Source organism: Dendrobium catenatum, unplaced genomic scaffold, assembly GCF_001605985.2.
Source record: "Dendrobium catenatum unplaced genomic scaffold, ASM160598v2 fragScaff_scaffold_142, whole genome shotgun sequence".
Lineage (NCBI taxonomy): Eukaryota > Viridiplantae > Streptophyta > Magnoliopsida > Asparagales > Orchidaceae > Dendrobium > Dendrobium catenatum.
In genome coordinates, this window is record NW_021318604.1 from 929,807 (window position 1) to 949,725 (window position 19,919).

At 36.4% G+C, this 19,919-nt stretch overlaps 1 protein-coding gene across 2 annotated transcripts; it reads left to right on the forward strand.

The window, feature by feature from the left end:
- Positions 1 to 261: 261 nt before the first annotated feature.
- Positions 262 to 19,172, forward strand: LOC110094104 (peroxisome biogenesis protein 22-like). Of its 2 annotated transcripts, none has more exons than XM_020819256.2 (8): positions 262 to 609; positions 11,233 to 11,469; positions 11,540 to 11,587; positions 12,231 to 12,287; positions 12,441 to 12,542; positions 18,031 to 18,096; positions 18,825 to 18,912; positions 18,979 to 19,120. In XM_020819256.2, exons 1-7 carry the CDS (start codon positions 475 to 477, stop codon positions 18,879 to 18,881), a joined length of 702 nt encoding a protein of 233 aa, XP_020674915.1. In that variant the 5' UTR covers positions 262 to 474; the 3' UTR covers positions 18,882 to 18,912; positions 18,979 to 19,120. The 2 variants fall into 2 exon arrangements, with proteins under 2 accessions (XP_020674915.1, XP_020674914.1); XM_020819255.2 differs by having other exon boundaries at positions 266 to 609; positions 18,811 to 18,912; positions 18,979 to 19,172.
- Positions 19,173 to 19,919: the final 747 nt, after the last annotated feature.

A 19,919-nucleotide genomic window follows, 5' to 3' on the forward strand; every position in this document is an offset into this window, starting at 1 on the left:
TTAGCTCCACAATGAATTAATATTTTTAATTAAAAAAGTATCTTTATAGAAAAAAAGTTTCTATCTTCACCGAATTAAAATTCTTATTATTTCACATAAGCAAATACACCTTATGCTATATTGTATAAATTATACCACATAATTTTCTTGCAAAATGTTGAAGCATACCATGTGAGATGATCACACGGTTAAAAATGGCAGACTGATCTGTCAAATTGTTTTTTTTTTTTTGGGAAATCTGTCAAATTGTTAGTGAAATGTTCTTATATGAAGTGGAGCGGAATCAGCTGAAATCCCGGTCTTCTTTTCCTCGATTTCCGAGTCAGAGCTCATACCGCTTTATGTTTCTCTATCTCTGACTTCGATTCCATTGCTGGAGCCGAAAATTTTTCACCAGGGTTAAGTTTTCTGCTTTTCTCTTTACTTCGATGGAGCCATTGAAGCGGCATCTTCGAAGCATTTAGGGTTTTTTTGATGCCGGAAATGGCGGCGGAGCCAGTCCGCCGTCCGGCAGACTCCGCCAAGGAAGAGTTTATCGATCTGATTGAACGCTTTCTGGAATATCTCGCTGGGATCTCAGAGCGCATGCCTTTCGCGGTCGATCGCCAGGTCCTTTCGTGTCTTATTTGGTTTATTGTTTTCGACGGATTGTAGCTTTCCGTTACGTATTTGTAATTAACGGGGGCTTCCGTGAATCGGATATATGGAGAACGTATCTTACTATTGGTTTTCTTGCATTCTTTCATTTTGGATATGGTAATTAGTTTTCAGTTGGATATGCTTGATGAAATTTTATTTTTCCAAGTGTAACATGTTGCTTTATTATCATTCGTACTTGAATGCTGGAGATCAGGAATTATGGCCTAGAACTTGGAATTATTTGGTTTCATAGTGCTGTTTATCTGGCTAAATGGAAGTTATGTGTTCCCTCACCTCAAAATATTTTCTAAGAAGCAAGGCGTGAGATTCAAAGTATAATAAGCAAAGAAAAGCAAGAAGATTAATTTTAATCTTCAATTAATATATTTGCACATAATAGAGAAGGCCACATTGATTTGTTGGAGATCAACTGTCATGAGAAGAGATGGTTCTAGATAGAAAATGTAGTTTTTTCTGTGTTTTTAAACATTGCCAATTTGATGTTAAACTATTTTTTAATGTTTTGCATTTGACACGAGGTTGTCAAAATTAATGATGGAAACTTGACGATTTTGAGATTGATGGTGGGTAATTTATATTTATATGTGTGGCTAGGCTTTAATGACTGAACCATTATAATCCTTATTATGATCACCACCATAATCTGACTTATCCAAACTATTTTGGCTAGCTTCGTGAGTTCTCCTTTCCCATTCATTTTTGGCTGAGCGCTACATTAGGTGTTAAATCTAATCAATTAGCTTGTTGCAAAACTTATGATGCGGTCATCTATCTTACCACCTGGGCTTATTGTGCACCGGCGGACTACTTATTACATTGCACCCACCACTTTCTTTTCTGCTGCACTTGCATTTCTGTTATCATAGTACTGTCCTTATGTTATTAGCTGTTTTCCTTTACCTAGTAATGTTTAGTTTTCTAAACCAGCTATATACTGGTTTGCTTGCAGAGAAGATGGTAGAATGAAAAATATACAAAACTTCTTAGGAAGCACTGTTCCATTGGTTTGTTCCTTTTGAGTTCTTGATTTTCTCCTTCCTTGCTGCTGCACCATAATTTTGGTATCAGAGCTGGGCTGTTCGTGGTAATGGCAGAAGGCAACAGCCACCCTCGACACGACGGAGATCGTAGTCTTGAAGCCCTTTGGGAGACGCATCAACAGACGTTCAAACAGTTGGACGAGTTGGTGAGCACGTTCGCTCATTTTGCAGAAGAAATGTGAACGGAATTGCGTCAAATCAGGTTAACTACCAACCCAGTAGCTCAACATTTCCCTCCGGCAGCCTTACCGGAGCAGAGGCCACATTGGAGGCTGGGTCATCTTCCGAGAAGAGCCCCTGTTCTATTACCGGAATACTCAGATTCCGATGAAGAAGATATTCCCCGGCGGGAGCATTCGAAATCGGAGGGAGAGACTCTTATTCCGCCTATGGGTCGAGGAAGGCGACTCCGACCCCAGAGGCACGAACCCGAAGGATTCCGTATCAAACTGGATATTCCATATTTTGATGGAAGATTGCACGTGGAAGACTACTTAGATTGGGAAGGAGCCGTAGAGAATTTTTTTGATTATATGGAAATCAATCCGGAGAAGCAAGTTAAATATGTGGCTTGCCGGCTCAAGGGAGGAGCGAACGCGTGGTGGATGCAGCTACTCCAGAACAGGCAGCGGGAAGGCAAGGGATCCATTCGAACTTGGAATCGTATGAAACAGCTCATGAGGCGGCACTTCCTTCCTTCAGATTTTGAACAATTGTTATACCTCCAATACCAACAATGCCGGCAAGGTCAAAGAACGGTTAGTGAATATATTGAGGAGTTCTATAGATTGAGTGCGCGCTATAACTTGCTGGAATCTGAAAACCAACTAGTGGCGTGATACATTGGAGGTTTGAAGGAGACTCTACAAGATAAACTGAAACTCAATTCGGTTTGGTCCTTATCCCAGGCGGTGAATTTCGCTCTCAAAGCGGAGGCTCAGCAGCATGGTCAATACAAATCCAGTGCCTCGCGCCAAGCTTTCCCGAAAAGTGGTGCATCACAGTCACGGACAACTACCCAGCAGCCAAAAGCTCAGAATGTAATCTCGCCTGGTACCGCTAATGCCGCCCTGGAAGTAAAAGGACCGGTAAGATAGAAGGCTCTGATTTGAGAAAATCCATATGCCAAGCCCCACACTATCAAGTGTTTCAGGGGCTTGCAACCAGGACATAAATCCAACGAATGCCCGACTCGCCACCAATTGCAACTTGCTGAAGGTGAGGAAGAACACAGTCAAGCTGAGTTGCTGGAGGACATGGAAGAAGGGATTGAAGAGCTTGGGGCTGATGAAGGAGAACCTGTCTTGGGAGTTTTGGAAAAGTTGCTGTTAGCGCCACGAAGACCAGTAGAGAAACAAATACATAGTCTATTCCGCACCAAGTGTACTATTAGTGATAAGATTTGTGATCTCGTGATTGGCAGCGGGTGCACAGAAAATATCATTTCCAAAGCTGCCGTCCAAGCTTTGCAAATTAAAACCACTTGAAATCCAAACCCTTTTAAGATCAGCTGGGTGAAGAAGGGTGTTGATTTCCTTGTCTCAGATTTATGTAAAGTGACATTAACCATAGGAAAAAAGTATCTATGCCAAGTCACTTGCGATGTCCTTGAAATGGACATCTGCCACTTAATCTTGGGGAGACCGTGGCAATACGACTCGGGTGCGGTGCATGATGACAGAGCTAACACATATACTGTGGAATGGAAGGGGAAGAAATTAAAACTGATGCCGGCCAGTGCAATGCCCACGGCAAATCATACCAGCCTCACGTCGGCTTGCCTTATGGCTGGGCGTGACTTCGTGCAAAGTGTTGCCAATGACTGTCCGTTGCTAGCTCTAGTGGCTGCTGATACGGAAGTAAATGAGCCCGCACCTCAGCGTCCAGAAGTACAGTCATTGCTCGATTCGTTCTCGGATGTCACACCTGTGGAGTTACCAACAACATTACCCCCTATGCGAAGTATACAACATCAAATTGAGCTCATTCCTGGAGCGGTCTTACCCAATTTGCCCCATTACCGAATGAGCCCCCGGGAACATATAGTCTTACAAAAGATAGTGCAATAGTTGTTGGAAAAGCAGATCATTCAGCCAAGCTTGAGTCCCTGTGCTGGCTCGGCGTTGATTGTTCCGAAAAAGGACATCCAGTGGCGTATGTGCATCGACAGTCGAGCAATAAATCGCATCACCGTCAAGTACATATTTCCTATCCCGCGAATCTCTGATCTGTTGGACAAACTTGCCGGAGCTGCAATATTCTCCAAACTAGACTTGAGGAGCGGATATCACCAGATTCGCATCCGACTGGGCGACGAATGGAAGACAACATTCAAGACCGTCGATGGAGTGTTCGAGTGGAAGGTCATGCATTTTGGGCTTTGCAATGCTCCGTCCACATTCATGAGGCTTATGCATGACATCCTTCGGCCTCACCTAGATAAATTCTGTTTGGTGTATTTTGATGATATTCTTATCTTCAGTAATTCTTTTGAGGAACACCTTGGCCACCTTTGATCCATTATGGAAACTCTCCGTGAATATCAATTATATCATAATTTGACTAAGTGTGAATTTGCTATAACTAATGTCAATTTCTTAGGTTTTGGTATTAATGCCTGATGGGATTAAAACCTCTCCTCAAAAGATTTCGGCAATTATTGGGTGGTCGGTACCTACATCCCTCACGGACGTGCGGAGCTTCCATGGGCTAGCCAATTATTACCGGAGATTCATCAAGGGGTTTAGCAGCATCATGACCCCGATCACGAACTGCTTAAAATCTTCCTCTTTCACGTGGGCCGCCGCACAACAGAAAAGTTTTGACAAAATTAAACTGGCTCTCAGCTCCGCGCCAGTATTAGCTTTTCCCAATTTTTACAAGCCTTTCCAAGTTGAGACCGATGCTTCCGCAATGACACCGGACCGGAGGGGTCTCGACGAATCCACGTCGACAATCCGGTGGCGGTCGTCGGATAACTCCAAGAACTCCTTGGAAGAGAGGGATCACCACCTGAAATCCTTCAGGATACAGAAACCCAAAACAAGAGTAAAACTACTCAAATATTATTCATCTCAAATCTCCTTATTACAAGACCTTGGCTATCTATTTATAGCCAACAAGGAAGCATCATACTAGGCTACATACATAATAAGAAAGCATTAAACCTTTATATCCATATACTACCAAATGACATTAATATAGCCTGAAGTTTAATACAAATAACGGCTCAGCTCCGGCGTCACCATCGGTGTGGGGATTGTATTGACTCAAGATGGGAAGCCGATCAAGTATTTCAGTGAAAAGCTAAGCTCCGCACGGCAAAAGTGGTCCGCCTATGAACAAGAGCTGTACGCCATCGTACAAGCTCTCAAACAATGGGAGCACTATCTGCTGCACAAGGATTTTGTGTTGTGCAGCGATAACCAAGCATTGCAATATATTAACAATCAAAAAACAATCAATCGCATGCACGCAAGGTGTATTGTTTTCTTTCAGCGATTCAGTTTTGTGATCAAACACAAGGCCGAGCGTGTTAATCGCGTGGCTGATTCCCTTAGTAGGCGTGCAACGCTACTTATCCATTTGCAATCTGAAGTCACGGGCTTGCAAGAACTGAAGGAGCTATATGCAGAGGACAAGGATTTCTCTCAAATTTGGAAGGCTTGCATGGACGGGCACCCCCAACAGGATTTCTCGGTACAGCAGGGCTTCTTATTTAAAGGCAACAATTTGTGTATTCCTGATTCCTCATGGCGACCCCAATTAATTAAAGAGCTGCACAGCGGAGGCCTGGCGGCTCATGCTGGGCGTGATCGAACCTTGGAGCTGCTTTAGGCCCGTTTCTTTTGGCCACACCTACGAAGAGACGTCGCCAAGTTCGTGGAGAAATATTCAATATGTCAACGGTATAAAGGTACGACTCAAAACACCGGACTTTACTTACCACTACCTGTTCCCGAGTCCATTTGGGAAGATCTGTTTTTAGACTTCGTTTTGGGTCTACCGCGCACCAAGCGAGGATCAGACTCCATCATGGTGGTTGTCGACCGCTTCTCTAAGATGGCATATTTCGTTCCTTGTAAAAAACATTTGATGTTGTCAAAATCGCTAATCTTTTTTTTTTTTTCAAGGAAATTGTTAGGCTCCATGGCCTCCCTCGCAGCCTCACCTCGGATCGCGACGTCATGTTTGTCAGTCATTTTTGGATAGAACTGTGGAAGCACCTACACACCGAACTTAAATTCAGCTCCGCATACCACCCGCAAACTGATGGGAAAACGGAGGTAGTCAATAGAACCTTGGGCAATATGTTACGTTGCCTAGTGCAAGGATACCCGAAGATCTGGGAAGAGCTGCTCGGGCAAGCCGAATTTGCATACAATTCTTTGCCGAATCGCTCCACCAAATACAGCCCATTCCAAGTGGTTTACACTAAACCTCCTAATCAATTAGTAGATGTGGTTGTTTTACCTAAATGCAGCAATCCAGCCACCCATCGAGTCATATCTCAGGTAGCTGATGCCATCCAAACCGTGAGGGATAATCTTCATCGAGCCAATGCCAAATACAAGCTAGCTGCTGATGCTCACAGGCGGAGCAAAGTTTATTATCCAGGTGAATTGGTGATGCTACGAATGTGGCGAGAGCGCTATCCTCAGGGAACTTACTCTAAACTTAGTCCAAGAAAAATTGGACCGTTCCCTATCAACCGTAAAATTAATGATAACGCTTATGTTATTGATTTACCCTTGGATATTCACACTTCGCCCACATTTAACATCTCAGATATCTACAGTTATTATCCTCCTGACGATATGCAACCAATGGAAATCTCGTCGGAGTCGAGCTTCTCGGAGCCCGGGGAGAACTAATGTGGTCATCTATCTTACCACCTGGGCTTATTGTGCACCAGCGGACTACTTATTACATTGCACCCGCCACTTTCTTTTTTGCTGCACTTGCATTTCTGTTATCATAGTACTGTCCTTATGTTATTAGCTGTTTTCCTTTACTTAGTAATGTTTAGTTTTCTAAACCAGCTATATACTAGTTTTCCTGCAAAGAAGACGGTAGAATGAAAAATATACAAAACTTCTTAGGAAGCACTGTTCCATTGGTTTGTTCCTTTTGAGTTCTTGGTTCTCCTTCCTTGCTGCTGCACCAACTTATAGTCATGTTCTTGTGATTATCCCTTTTTCCAACAAAGTTTTTCACATTAATACCATCTATCAACCTTATTAGTGATTATTTTAATTATGGGTAAATAATTAAGATTAGAATAGAAGAGACACCTAAATTCCTTAATTTTGTATCCATAAGTTGATTTAAATTTGATAAATTATTGTTTCTTTATTGATTGAAGCTTTGTTAATTTTCTTTTAAAAATTGTTGATGTGCTCTATTTTCATAAGTTAAATATTATTGAGGCTTCTAATGATCATATGAAAGCTTGACGTCTTACAAAGATTATGGTGGACAATATAAAAGCTATAACTTTTGATGATTTATTTAATAAGTTTGGCACAAATGAATGAGTAAATGAGATATATAAAATTGCTAAGGTGATAGTTTGATAGATAAGAAATCTAGAGGCTTTAATCAAGTTAGAAGCATTAGAGTTAATCATAATATGATGTAACTTAAAAATAAAACATAAGAAAGGATAAAATACTATTTTGAAAATTATTAAATGAGAGTATTAAGGAAAAATTGGTCATTTTGGGACAACATAATGAACAAGGCAATGAGTTATATTTTAGATTAGCTAGAAAAAATTAACAATGAAAAAGATGCATAAAAGTAAATGTTTATATTGATATGCGATACCTATTTAAATTTTAAGAGCTATTGGGCATATTGTAATGTTTTTCCTAACAAATATTTTCATCGGATATTTAAGATTAAAAAGAAGCCAAATGATTGAAGAAGAAACATTTTAATGCCAATATATAAGAACAAAAATAGGCTTTCAATGTATGGCAATGATTGTTGAATTGAAGTTATAAGTATTGTAAGGAAGTTATGGGAGAGATTGTCAGAAGATATACTTATATAAATTTTGTTAGCTTTGTGGAATTAATTTATTTATATACTAGTAAAATTTAATATGAAAGTGATTAATGTGTTAATACAATTAATAAGAAAGTACATATTAGATAAAGGATTTTTTTATTATTTGTATTAATCTTAAGAAGTCATAAGATCAAATACTACAAGATATGATTTATAGCCCATTAAAAAAAGGTTTGTCAAAGTTATGTTGAAGTTATTACAAATTTATATAATGGAGTATTGACTAGTACTAGAATAGTGAGTGGCCAAAGAATTTTCAATTAAATGTGATTGCATCAATGCTAAACACTGAGCTCATCAAGGGTCAACTGCAATGATTTTGTTCAATAATATTTTCAATGAAAATCTTGAATATTAATATATGTCAAATGATTGGAGGATAACCATTTTTATACTAATACATAAGAACAATGGAGCCATTCAACATTTTGGTAAGTATCGTTGAATCAACCTTATGAGTATGTATGGGTGATTGATAGAAGATAGACTTATAGAAATTGTGTTGGTTTTGTAGAATCATTTTGGTTTTATATTGGGAATGTATACAAGTGATTTATGTATTAATGCAATTAATAATAATACAAAGTTGAGAAAATAATTTTTATACTATATTTATTAATTTTGAGAAGGCAAATGATCAAGCACCATAAAATTTGATTGGCGCCCTGAAAGGTCTATGTCAAATGTATGATGACATTATTACATATTTGTATAATGGAGTATTGACTGGAATTAAAAATAATGAATTGACTAAATACTCTTCCATTAAATATGATAATATCAATGATCAACATTGAATTCATATATATATTTTTGTACTTGTTATGGAGATGCTTTTAAATGATATTCAAAGCAGTGTTAAGGGCTTCTTGCAAGGGATCATTCATGAATTGTATGCCATAAATGCATATACTATATTCATACAATAGTCATTTAACTAGCCAAAATTAAATAACATTAGATAATAGTTTTCAGTAAATATAATGATGCATTCAATAATTATAATTTTCAGCTATCTAAAAGAAAAAAATATATAAATATTAAGTACTGAAAAATATTTAAAAATTAAGAATACACATGAAATTGAGTGACCGATTAGAAACCAAGAGGCATAGGAAATAAGAAGTGAGAGAGAATGTGAAGATGAGACATCAAGAAACATTATTGAGAATAAGCTTTTGGGCAAGAAGCTACTAACGCTAGAGGCAAGAACTAGGGAAGGGCATATAAGAAAACTAGGTGGCAAGAGCCTGAAGAGAAGAACTATCAAGAACTTGCTCCAATGGGAGAAAACATAAAACCTATGTGCAACGACTCAATGCTACGAGAAACAATGACCAATGAATGCTCGTACCTAGTTATTGTGGTAGATGTTGAACCAAACCATGAAATATGGATCTGGATTTTATTTTGAGTTAGAGCCTAGCTTATAGTGCTATGACATGTCGTGGTGTAGTGGTGTGATCCATGCACTTTACTGTGAGCTTACGCTTCACTGTCAAGCAATGTGCAGGGTCAGTGCATTGCTTCATTTTTATCCTAAACGCACTTTGAAGTGCACATTCAATAACATTTATTTGTAATGAGGTGTTTTGGTGCATGCTTTTCCTATATGATAGTTTTAAGTGGTGAGACTTTGTTTGTTTTTTGTGATCAGATTGTATCGATCAATGACTTTTACTGCTACCTTAGACCTTAATTCTATTGTCGAGCTTTGTTGGGGGATGCGGCGGTCCTCTTCCTGCTTGAGTTATTCACCTGATTTTTCCGTACTGCAGTACAGTGTTGTGGTGCAATGTACTTGAGTGCTACGATGCTATATAGTTTTCTTGGAGACTGATGGAGAGTGAAGCTCCAGACCCCGGCGCTGCGACATTGTCAGATAGAAAATAGACATAGAGTAGAGCATCGTGAAACTCCAAACTTGGCGCCACGATGATGTAAGGCAGGATGACAGTTTTATTACTCGTTTTTCTTGAAAGGTTGCATCCCTTGGTGATTTTATCGAGTTTCTCTTTGTTTTGTTTGCAAGAGAACGGTGCAAGAGTGAAGAGAGACAAGGAGATAGTGAGAGAGAAAAAGATATGTACAAATTTCTCATAATTTTCATGGTGAATTCTTGGTGAGGTGTGACTTCGTTGTTTTTTACCGGTTTCGGATTTTTCCACATTCGGTGCGTGTTTTACCTCCCCAATAGACTTCTATTGAAAAAAGTGAAAACTTAAAACAATAGACTAAATATTAAGAAGAAAAAGAGCTTAAAGTTTGTAGAATGAAGATTGAATATATAAGATGCAGTTTTAGTTAGTGTAATATTGATAATCATCAATTAATATTATTTGAAGGTAAAGTGATACGTTGTCCTGATAGGTTTAAGCATCCTTGTCCAAAAAATGAAGATTTAACTTCTAGAGCTAAGGATGAGTGATAAAATATATATATATAAATAGAGTGATGCCATGGAGCTTAAATATAATTTTATAAAAGTATAATGAGGTCAGCTATGTTATATGGATCCACATAGACAATAAAAAAAGGACATAAGTATCAAAGTAGTCTATTGACTCTACGTGAATGACCAAAATAGCCTCTGATTATTTAAAAGTTTTATTTTAGTGTTTTAATTTTTTAAATAAGGATCTAATTGATCCCACAAAATGACTAATTTGATTTTTATTTCAAAGGGACCAACTTGGTACTTTTATATTGTCAGAGAGTATTTTGGTCCTTCAGGATAAATTTAGGGGGTCAATTTGGTCTATTTTGCATAAAAAAGTAATTGATAGCTAGCTTGAGCATAGTATAAATGAGAACATTAGGATGCTTGAAAGAACAAATGATTATATTTAAGGATGATTGGAGTGATATCCTTTGAAAATAAGTTTGTTATAAGTAAACTTATGTGGCTTTGAAATATAAAGTTAAGTGTAGAAATTGCACCCTTTTGACAGGCAAAAAAAATATTGTCAAAGAATTAGGAAGGAATAGGGATTGACCAAGGTAACATGGCTAGAACTTGTTTAAAATGATTACTGAAGAATAGTTTTAACACCATAGGCAACATTTAACAGGAATAAGTGTTAACAGGAAAATGAGAATTCATGAAACCAACTCAACATACTTTGCATATTGCTAATGTTGAAGATGATAATCACTATTGCATTTTTTAGTGAAATGCTGTGCATCTAAATTACATTTGGTGCGCATAGTGGTTATTTTGGATGGTTTTTTGTGAAGTCATCATATTGTATTACTGACATTTTTTTAATTAGCATTCATCATGTCTTCATTAATGATGATATGATTTCAATTGATGCTGTAAAACTCACTGTGCTAAATAATTGGCTTTTTGTTAATTCTATCCTCACTAAGAGTACACTAAGTCTATGAACTCTTGTGGATGTTTTAATACTGCATATTGATGAGGTTTGTGAATTCTTGTGAATAATGTATGCAGAAATTTCGCTCGATCGTGACTCTTGCTGCACTTTCTGTTGCAATATTTATTACTTGGAAACTTTTGAGAGCTCCACCTCCCCGTCAAAGAAGACAACCTAGACAGTCCGGTGAAGTAACAGCTGTTTCTGGTGCCAGATCTAGTTCAAACTCAGGTCTGACATCATCGGAATATTGCTCTTCCTCTGCCGAGTTAAGATCACATAACAGAGTTGATGAGCTATTCCTGCCTGGAAAGGTATATGGCATGTAACATAGTAACCATCAATGTAGATGATTGGATGTTAAGAGTTGGTTGCCTTTTGCAGCATACTCTGGCACAAATTGTAAGGTATAGGCTGAATGAAGGGCGCAAGGTAATTTTTTTTGTTTGTTTTGGTTCTAAAATTGTGTTCATAAAAGCTCTAATGGCATGCTCATTTACTCATGAAAGTGAGGAAAGTGAGTGTAGGATATTCTCTCACTTGTTAGTTTTAAAATAAGCGTGAAAACTTCAATTCCCAATTCCCAATTCCCAATTCCCAATTTTATTGTCTTCGAAGTGGGCTTTGCTTCGAAAATGATTGAAAGAAATGCATCCTTGGCGAGGTCAATAAAGGAACCCTTTATTCAAGGGGAGGGTTGACTCGCTACTATAAAAGGCTTTTCTTGTCATGAAACTATATTCTTCTTGGTAACAAACAACCAAAAAAAACTTTGTTCGGCACTTTCTAAAAGTCCAAGCCTATTATGGAAAGTGGCTTGATGGTAAACAACCCAAAAAAGCTTTTTTCTCATCATTTTCTTAAAGAGCGAAGCTTCTTATGGAATGTGGACTTTCCATAGATTCATGTGTTTTCCCTTAGAATAGAAAAAGGCTTTTTTTCCCCATGAAGTTTGTAATTTGATTCCGATACATATTTAATTAAATCCAAGATCTTGTGTTTTCTTTTTGTCATTGAGCTATATCAATCATCAAAAGTTATGTCTTCTTTGTAATATGGGGTTTTCTGACTTCAGGTTACATGCCAATTGCTGGGTGTAATCCTTGAGGAGACCACTCCGGAGGAGCTTCAGGTGGGTGAGCATTACCTTTTGTGGCCTTCTTTAAATTATAACCGGCCACCTCCTTTTGGGAGCAAGACCGTTTTCATTCAAACCAGTTATTGTTGTGTGGAAAGGACCTCTTTGATTTATCTTTAGTATAACTGATGGAACTGGTTATGGCAGGAACATGCAACGGTTAAATCTTCTGTCCGGGAGGTGCTACTAGAGATAACAAAATTCTGTGATCTATATCTTATGGAAAGAGTTCTTGATGATGAAAGTGGGGTGGGTTGCACTAATTATGTCAATTTCCTTTGTTGAACTTTTTATGGCATTTTTATATTTTTTTCATTCATTTTCTTTTCTATATATTGAGTCACCTTCATAAAGTTTGTTTAATTTTAAGATGATTCAAGCAGCATTGTACCTGTTCTTTTATTCATAATACACTTGATGAATGAAAGTGTGGTGGGTTGCAACAGTTTTCAATAACTTTCCAGAAAAGTTTTTGGTATCTACATTTTTGTTCAGGCAATTTTCATGCGTGTATTCAAAGTCACATGCATAAGGTTGAAATGCTTATTTGTTTTGCTTAGCTAGTGTCATTGTTATTTGATAACTGTCATGCTAGATTTTTAAGCTTATATAAATTGTAATGTTCTTCTCAAATTGAACTTGTAAATATCCTCAATCTTTCCTTTTAGCATGAGGACTTGCCAACTTAGACGACAGCAACGCCAACATAAAAAACATATCTATTTTTTCTTATCCACTTGTTTTAAATATAAAACTGAATTGTAGCATATTACTTTTTTGCGTCTGTTTCATCGTATGATAATGGATAATGATTGTTAGAATGAATGCATAGTGAATGTGATTGATTGTTGTCCATTCATAGTAGATTGGAAAACTGAGTTTGTGATTGGTTTTAGAAGCTCCTTAACAAGTTAACATAAGCAAATGAAGTTGTTCAACATAAACTTTAGGCTATTGACAAATCTGTTTGAGAAATGGCTATGATGTAGCTAGCCGTTTACGCAACATACATTTATTTTTAAATTTAAAATTTTATTTTATCTTTTTTAACACCTAATTTTAAAGATTGACAACTTATGATATTTAAGTTTAACCATCTTATCTTAAGGTACTTAAACTTTTCGCTATTATTTTATGTTTTTAGAAATACATTTATAACTATTACATTCTATATTGTTTAGTTGACATTGCTTCAAAATATTTTCTTTCTTAAGCTTGAATGATTAGCCATTAGTGGGAGGTAGTTTGAAAGTGGAGGATGGCTAAGCCATTTATAAGAACACTATTTAGGTGTACGGATTTGTAATCATGCATGTAATACATAAAAACACATGCATGCACATATAATATATATAATTTTTTTTCTGTAAAGAAAATTATTTATAGAGAAAATTACTGAATTGGTCTCTTAATTTTTTTGAAGGGCCAAAATAGTCTCCAGCTATATAAAAGTACCAATTTGGTCCCTTCGCACTTTAAATAGCGACTTTTGTGAGATCATTTAGGTCATTATTTGATAAGTTAAGGGATAAAATTGGAACTTGTAAATAGTCAGAGATTATTTTGATTTTTTTAAATATTCAGGGAACTAGTTTTGTCTTTATATCTTATTTATGACATAAATTATATATATATATAATATTTCATATGTTATTTAATAGTTTAAAAACATGATATTATCAAATAATATTATTTGTAATATTATTAGTATAAATGCAAAGTATATATATTCTTGTAGGCATTTAATGTGATAATAATGTTTGAAGCTCAAACTCCTATAAATCTTGAATTTTGATTGATTCAAAGTTGAGAATTATTTGATGCAATTCGAGTTTGGATTTTTTGAAAATAGATTGGTTCTACTAGGAATCAACTCGATATCTATATAATATATGTATATTTGTTTATCTAGATACATAGAGCTTATATGATTACATACATAAGTGCATTATGTTCACATGTGCACATGATTATTATTTGTGTTTGTATGTGTGCAATTGCATATAAGCATATGTGTTCTTTTGCATAAAGAATGTTTATCTCCATGTTTATTTATTTTTTTTAATATTTACATTTTATTAACATGCTATCATATCAGATACACACAAATATTCTTACATATAAGTTAAATTTGGAATTACAAATATATATTTTGAAGATAATTCAAAATTCAACCAGTAATCAACCATCTTTGTGTCAACTCAAACTTGCTCAATTTGAAGTTGACATATTCAAACATGAATTGAGGCTAAATTGCTAGAACTTGACTTGTTGCTCCTCTACATGTGTGTGTATATATATATATGTGTGTGTGTGTGTGTGTGTGTGTTGCAAATCATAGTTGATTTTTAGTTATACCCAACCAAACTATGGATCTAGCAAATTTTACCATTTTCTAAATCTTTTTTTCTAGCTTCAAGCAATCAAATTGGCCCTGATATGAACTAAGCAAACCCTTTGATTAAATTAATTATTGGTTTAGTTGCTTCTCTTTTGATTGTGACTAAATGTTCTTGTTTTTGAAAGACGTCTTCATCATACCTAAATCATATCATTATCATCATCATTAACCTATTTCTACTAATCCATATTGAAACCAAGTATAATTTGTCTATCATTTTTCTATTTCGTATTCCATAAGCACCATGAATCTTCTCTTATCCCTGTTCATTCATGAGCATATACATTTCATTCAAATTATCACAAATAACTAATTATTTTTCTTTCTTCAAATATGTATTGTGGTTGTTCATGCATTTATTTCTGTTTTTTTCCCAAACATCTTCTAATCCAACTGGAGGAAAGTAACCACTAAATACAATTAGAAGTGATAGCATAGAAAAGTATCAAGTTTGGAACGAAAGCTATATGTATTATGTGACACACATTTATTTAATTGTTCCTTACAACATTGCACAAATCCTTTTATTATAAAGTGAGGGGTCATCTAGTAAAGAAGATATAATAAAGAGTTTTCATCTCCATCATGGTATTGGAATAGGGTTAGACCAGCTGTCGTCCCTCTTTTCAACCCTTCTTTTAAAACCCCTCTCTTCATTCTATGATAGCCTTAGCGCTGCTCCTACCAAATCTACTTCCCAATGTCTGCCCACAATCCCTAGCCTATCTTATACTCGCTCTTTTGAGTTTGCAGTCACGTGTCTTGCCCCTCTCTCAAGGCTCGAGCTGATGCTCCCTTCCGCATGCATATGCATATGCCTATGCTCTTACCTGCATCCATAGCCTTAGTCATTGCTCATGACCAAGTCAAACCCCCTTGCCACAAACATGGCTACTAGATTTATGGTTGCTTAAAACCCTTTCCTTTTGTTAAAAAGGAATGAGAAGTCTTTTGTTGCCAAGTTTATATCTACACTTGATTCATCATTACAATCTTATCACGTTCAATTAATGGAACACTCAGTTGCCCCAACATCTCCACTGCTGTCTATTGTTCATTTGAGTTATCTGCTCCACCCTCTTCTGATCATGATCTTATTTCACTTTTTGCTAAAATAGGGGGTAAACATAGTCATCATGGATGAGGTGCTGTGGTGGTTGTGGACGCAACTCCTTCCCACCTTATTAGTCTTGTGAAAGAGCAATTCACTTGGTTTATATGAATTCTCCACATGGGTCCATATACAAATGATCATAGCTCCAAGTATGTTTAGTGAAATCGATCTTCGTCTTTATTGTTCCTACTAAATTGAATTACTTGTAAAAATACTTGGCAAAGTATCAGGTGACATGACATAACATATAGTAAGCGACGTACAAGTCACATAGGCTCACTATTTTGGTTGATGTTACCATTCTATGTTCTTTATCCTCATAAACCTTAATTTCATTTTTGTCATATCTTTGGACTTTGGGCATGATTGATTTGTACACTCTTTTTGCTTGAGCTATAAAAACTCTACATTGCGCCATTTAGTGCATCTTTTTGGAATATTTACATACTAAAAAAGAATAGAATTACGATCAAACTACACGATGAATTCATGTCATTTTCAATGTTACCTCTTATGTGATATCTCCTTACTTCTCACATACTTCATCTTCTACCAACACTCTAATTCCTCTACATTCTATATGGTGTTTGCTTCTCCTCCCTTGTTGAGTTTATAATCATAGAATACATCTATATCTTATTGAAGCACCTCCCTCCATCTAGTCTGTTAATTTTTTTTTTTAATTTTTTTTAATTTTTTATTTTTTTTTAATTAATGGTTAAGAATCTGCTTGAAATTGAGCTATGGATCTACATCTTTCTATTGCTTTATATAAATGCTAATGTATTGGCCATCCACTATACCCTTTTATATTATTTGAACATATATCATTGGGCACTTCCCTGGATCACTTCTAAAACGCAACCCCTTTGTCATCTTCTCCTGTATCTCCTTTTCTGTCAGCTTTTTGAAATTTCCCTCATTTCCCCCTCCTTCAGCTCTCTCCTTGGGCACTTATAGTCCCCTCCTGTGTCAAGGCAAAGAGTTTATTATAGAAGTCTCATCTCCTACCGGTTCGGAAACGTTCTAGTAAACAATCTTTGAACTCCCTCCAGTTTCGAATGGGTTGCTCATGTCTCGCCATTGGTACCATGCCAGTGCCTTCCACTCCAAACACAATTCTGCTGCTGTTAGCTTCTCTTCCTTTGTCAACCTGTTGATAACAAAATAACATTCCACCTTATAGATCCAGTCGTGGCCATCCTCACCCTCAAAGATGGGCATCTTCAGTTTTCTCATCTTTGGATCACCCTTGTTTCCTCTGAATCCTCTATAACCTCCCATATCTCGAAAAGGAGGTGCCGCCCAGCTGTCACGATCTTCTCTCCGGCGATCATCACCACCATCTTCATCAAATTCCCCTATTCTTCTTTCAAAATCAACACCTCGGTGGTAAAAATCTCCCATTCTCCCAACAAATTCAGCACCCCGTCTTTCGTAGCCCATACTCATCTCTTCCCTAGAAAATGATTCTAGAGGAGACATTCCGTCATCTCCCTCGAGGATCTCCACTTCCGGATTCTCCCTCCCCCTCAACGGGTTCGGATTTCCTCCTCTAGCATGGCCGCTGGAAGTAATTTATGCATCGAGCTGTATCATGTAATCGAGCTGTATCATGTAGAAGAAGAAAAAGTGGCAAAGGTGTCTGAAGTAATTTAATACAGTTTTTCCCCTTTGTTATGATTTTCCTTGAATGAGTTTACACATTGAATTTGTTGCATCAAAATTGTGGTATTATTAATGTCGCATGGTTAGTAATCCAATCAAATTCGAATTCTGTTTTTACCTTTTCTTTATAACCGGATGGGATTTATTGGAATCATGGGTATAGCAAATCAATTTTCATATTGCTTATGCATAAATTGAGCATCTTCTAATACCTTTTTTGATATTTGTTGCTCCAGTCTCTTTCCGTATCACACTAGAATGCATATATGTGAAATTAATTGATTATATAATAAAGAATAGTTTGTTTTGTAAAAACTAAAAAACGTGGTACATTTTCTTAACTTGAAATGTTTATGTTAGTGCTATTGAAGCAGTAAAGGCTAGGACTGGCAGTTTAAAAACATAACTCTGCTGGAACAGTTTCCTCAGTATCCTGTCTTTTATTTCTAATGGTTCTAACCTCTCTGATTTGAACCTTGAATTGACTATAAAATTGGCCATATAAAAGTGGAAAAATTCTTTTTATTGTTTGAACTATTCTCCTATTGGCGCAGGAAAGAGTTCTCTTGGCTTTGAAAGATGCTGGTCTGTTTACATCAGGTGGTTTAAACAGTGAGAAGGTAAAACTTTTTTCCTTTTCCTTCAACTGCATTCTATTGGACATTGGAGTGATAACTACAATTCGATGAGTATAAAGTTATGCGGAAGGAAGCAATAACCTCTGGGAATCAGGGAACCATTCTGTACATCTCTTGTTTAGATTTCTTTATTGTTATGCTGTTTTTAGTCCATTATTTAGTCACTTTGGAAATGTCTTTAATCGATTTATTTTATATTGCAAGAATGACATTATTGAAAATTTTAATGCTAAAAGAAGATCAAATTGGAGAAGATGACAATGGGCATTGTGAACTAGTATTTTAGCTTAGATTCTTGAACTACCTTCTTTGTGCTTACAAGCTATTCTCTGCAACTATTCGAGAGGCAACTTTATAAGGATTATATGAAAGAAGATTTATTTCCTAATGTCTAATACTTAGTTTTTCTAATACTTGAGCATTTAATTTCCTTTCAAGAAGAAAAGTTTTTCTTCATAGCACGTGCCCATGTTATCATCGTCATACTGTCTGCTCTATTTTAATTCTTAGACTTAGGCTTCGTTTGAGACGGCTTTCTTTATGCTTCTTAAAGCAGATTCCTAGTACAAAAATTAAATTTTTTTACTAGGAAGCTTCTTTAAGAAGCAATAAGAAAGCCGTCCCAAACGAAGCCTCAACCTTTTTTTTTGGTGGTTTGTTTGGGCATGATTTGGCCTGTATGTGGCTGATTTTCAGGTTCTCTTCTGTAGTACGGAAAATGGGCGTATTTCTTTTGTGCGGCAGCTAGAACCAGATTGGCATATTGATACAAACCCAGATATAATACACCAGTTAGCAGTGAGTACTTATTTTTACACTTCTTTTTTCTGTTTATATTTTCATCTGTTTTTGTCATTTGTTCAGAGGTTCATCAAGTATCAACTTCACATTTCTCCAACGAGAATTGAACGTGCTGCACCTAATGTGTTCAGTGCCACATGCTTGGAGCATTTCTTTGGGATTTTGGATTGAAGCTAATACCTGCTGCAATCAATTGCAGGCCATTTGGCTGCATGCAAAGCTTTCAAAAAAAAAAAATTTTTTTTTTTGGGTGCAATATGAAAGTTAGAATATTGGCATTGGATGCAAAGTTTTATAGATTTGACTTTTGTTTTCTCTTGTATGAGTAAATTGTAAGGACCATATAGTCTCCTGAACAGAACAAGTGCAGCTATATCTGCAGGTGTGCACAAATACTCAAAGAACTTATTCGCTTATAAGTCACGGTTCATATCCTATTTCTGAAATATCTAGAAGCAATCCAATGTTTATTTATTATTTATTTATTTATTTTTAAATGAGTTTAGATAATTGATTATAGTCTATTTTCCTTAGGTTATCGATGGAATTTTTTGTCAGCAATAGCCATTTATCTTGCAGTGGTTGGAAATGCCATATAAGTAATAATTGGTAATATGTCTAGTCATTTTTCTCGTAGGAGGGGAAAAAAGATGAGGGCATGAACTATGACATGATGTGGCATTCCTAAGCCGTGTAATGCTTATTATTATATATAATGCTACATATTCCAAGTAATGCTTCTAACTAGATATTGCCAACTCTCCCTGGTACTGTACTCTACAATAATTCTTTACCCTCCTTTTTCCTTCTTGTATTTTTTTTGTTTGTTAGTTTTCTCACCGCTCCTTAAAAAGTTTCCGCCACTGTTGAATATTGCATTTCATCTGCTCTTGCTCTGGAAGATGGTGCCTGCCTCGGCTCTGCATCCGTCTAATCGGAGCACCCCCATCGATGTCGGTGGCAACACAGGCTAGAACTTTGATAAGAACATAGTAATAATCCCA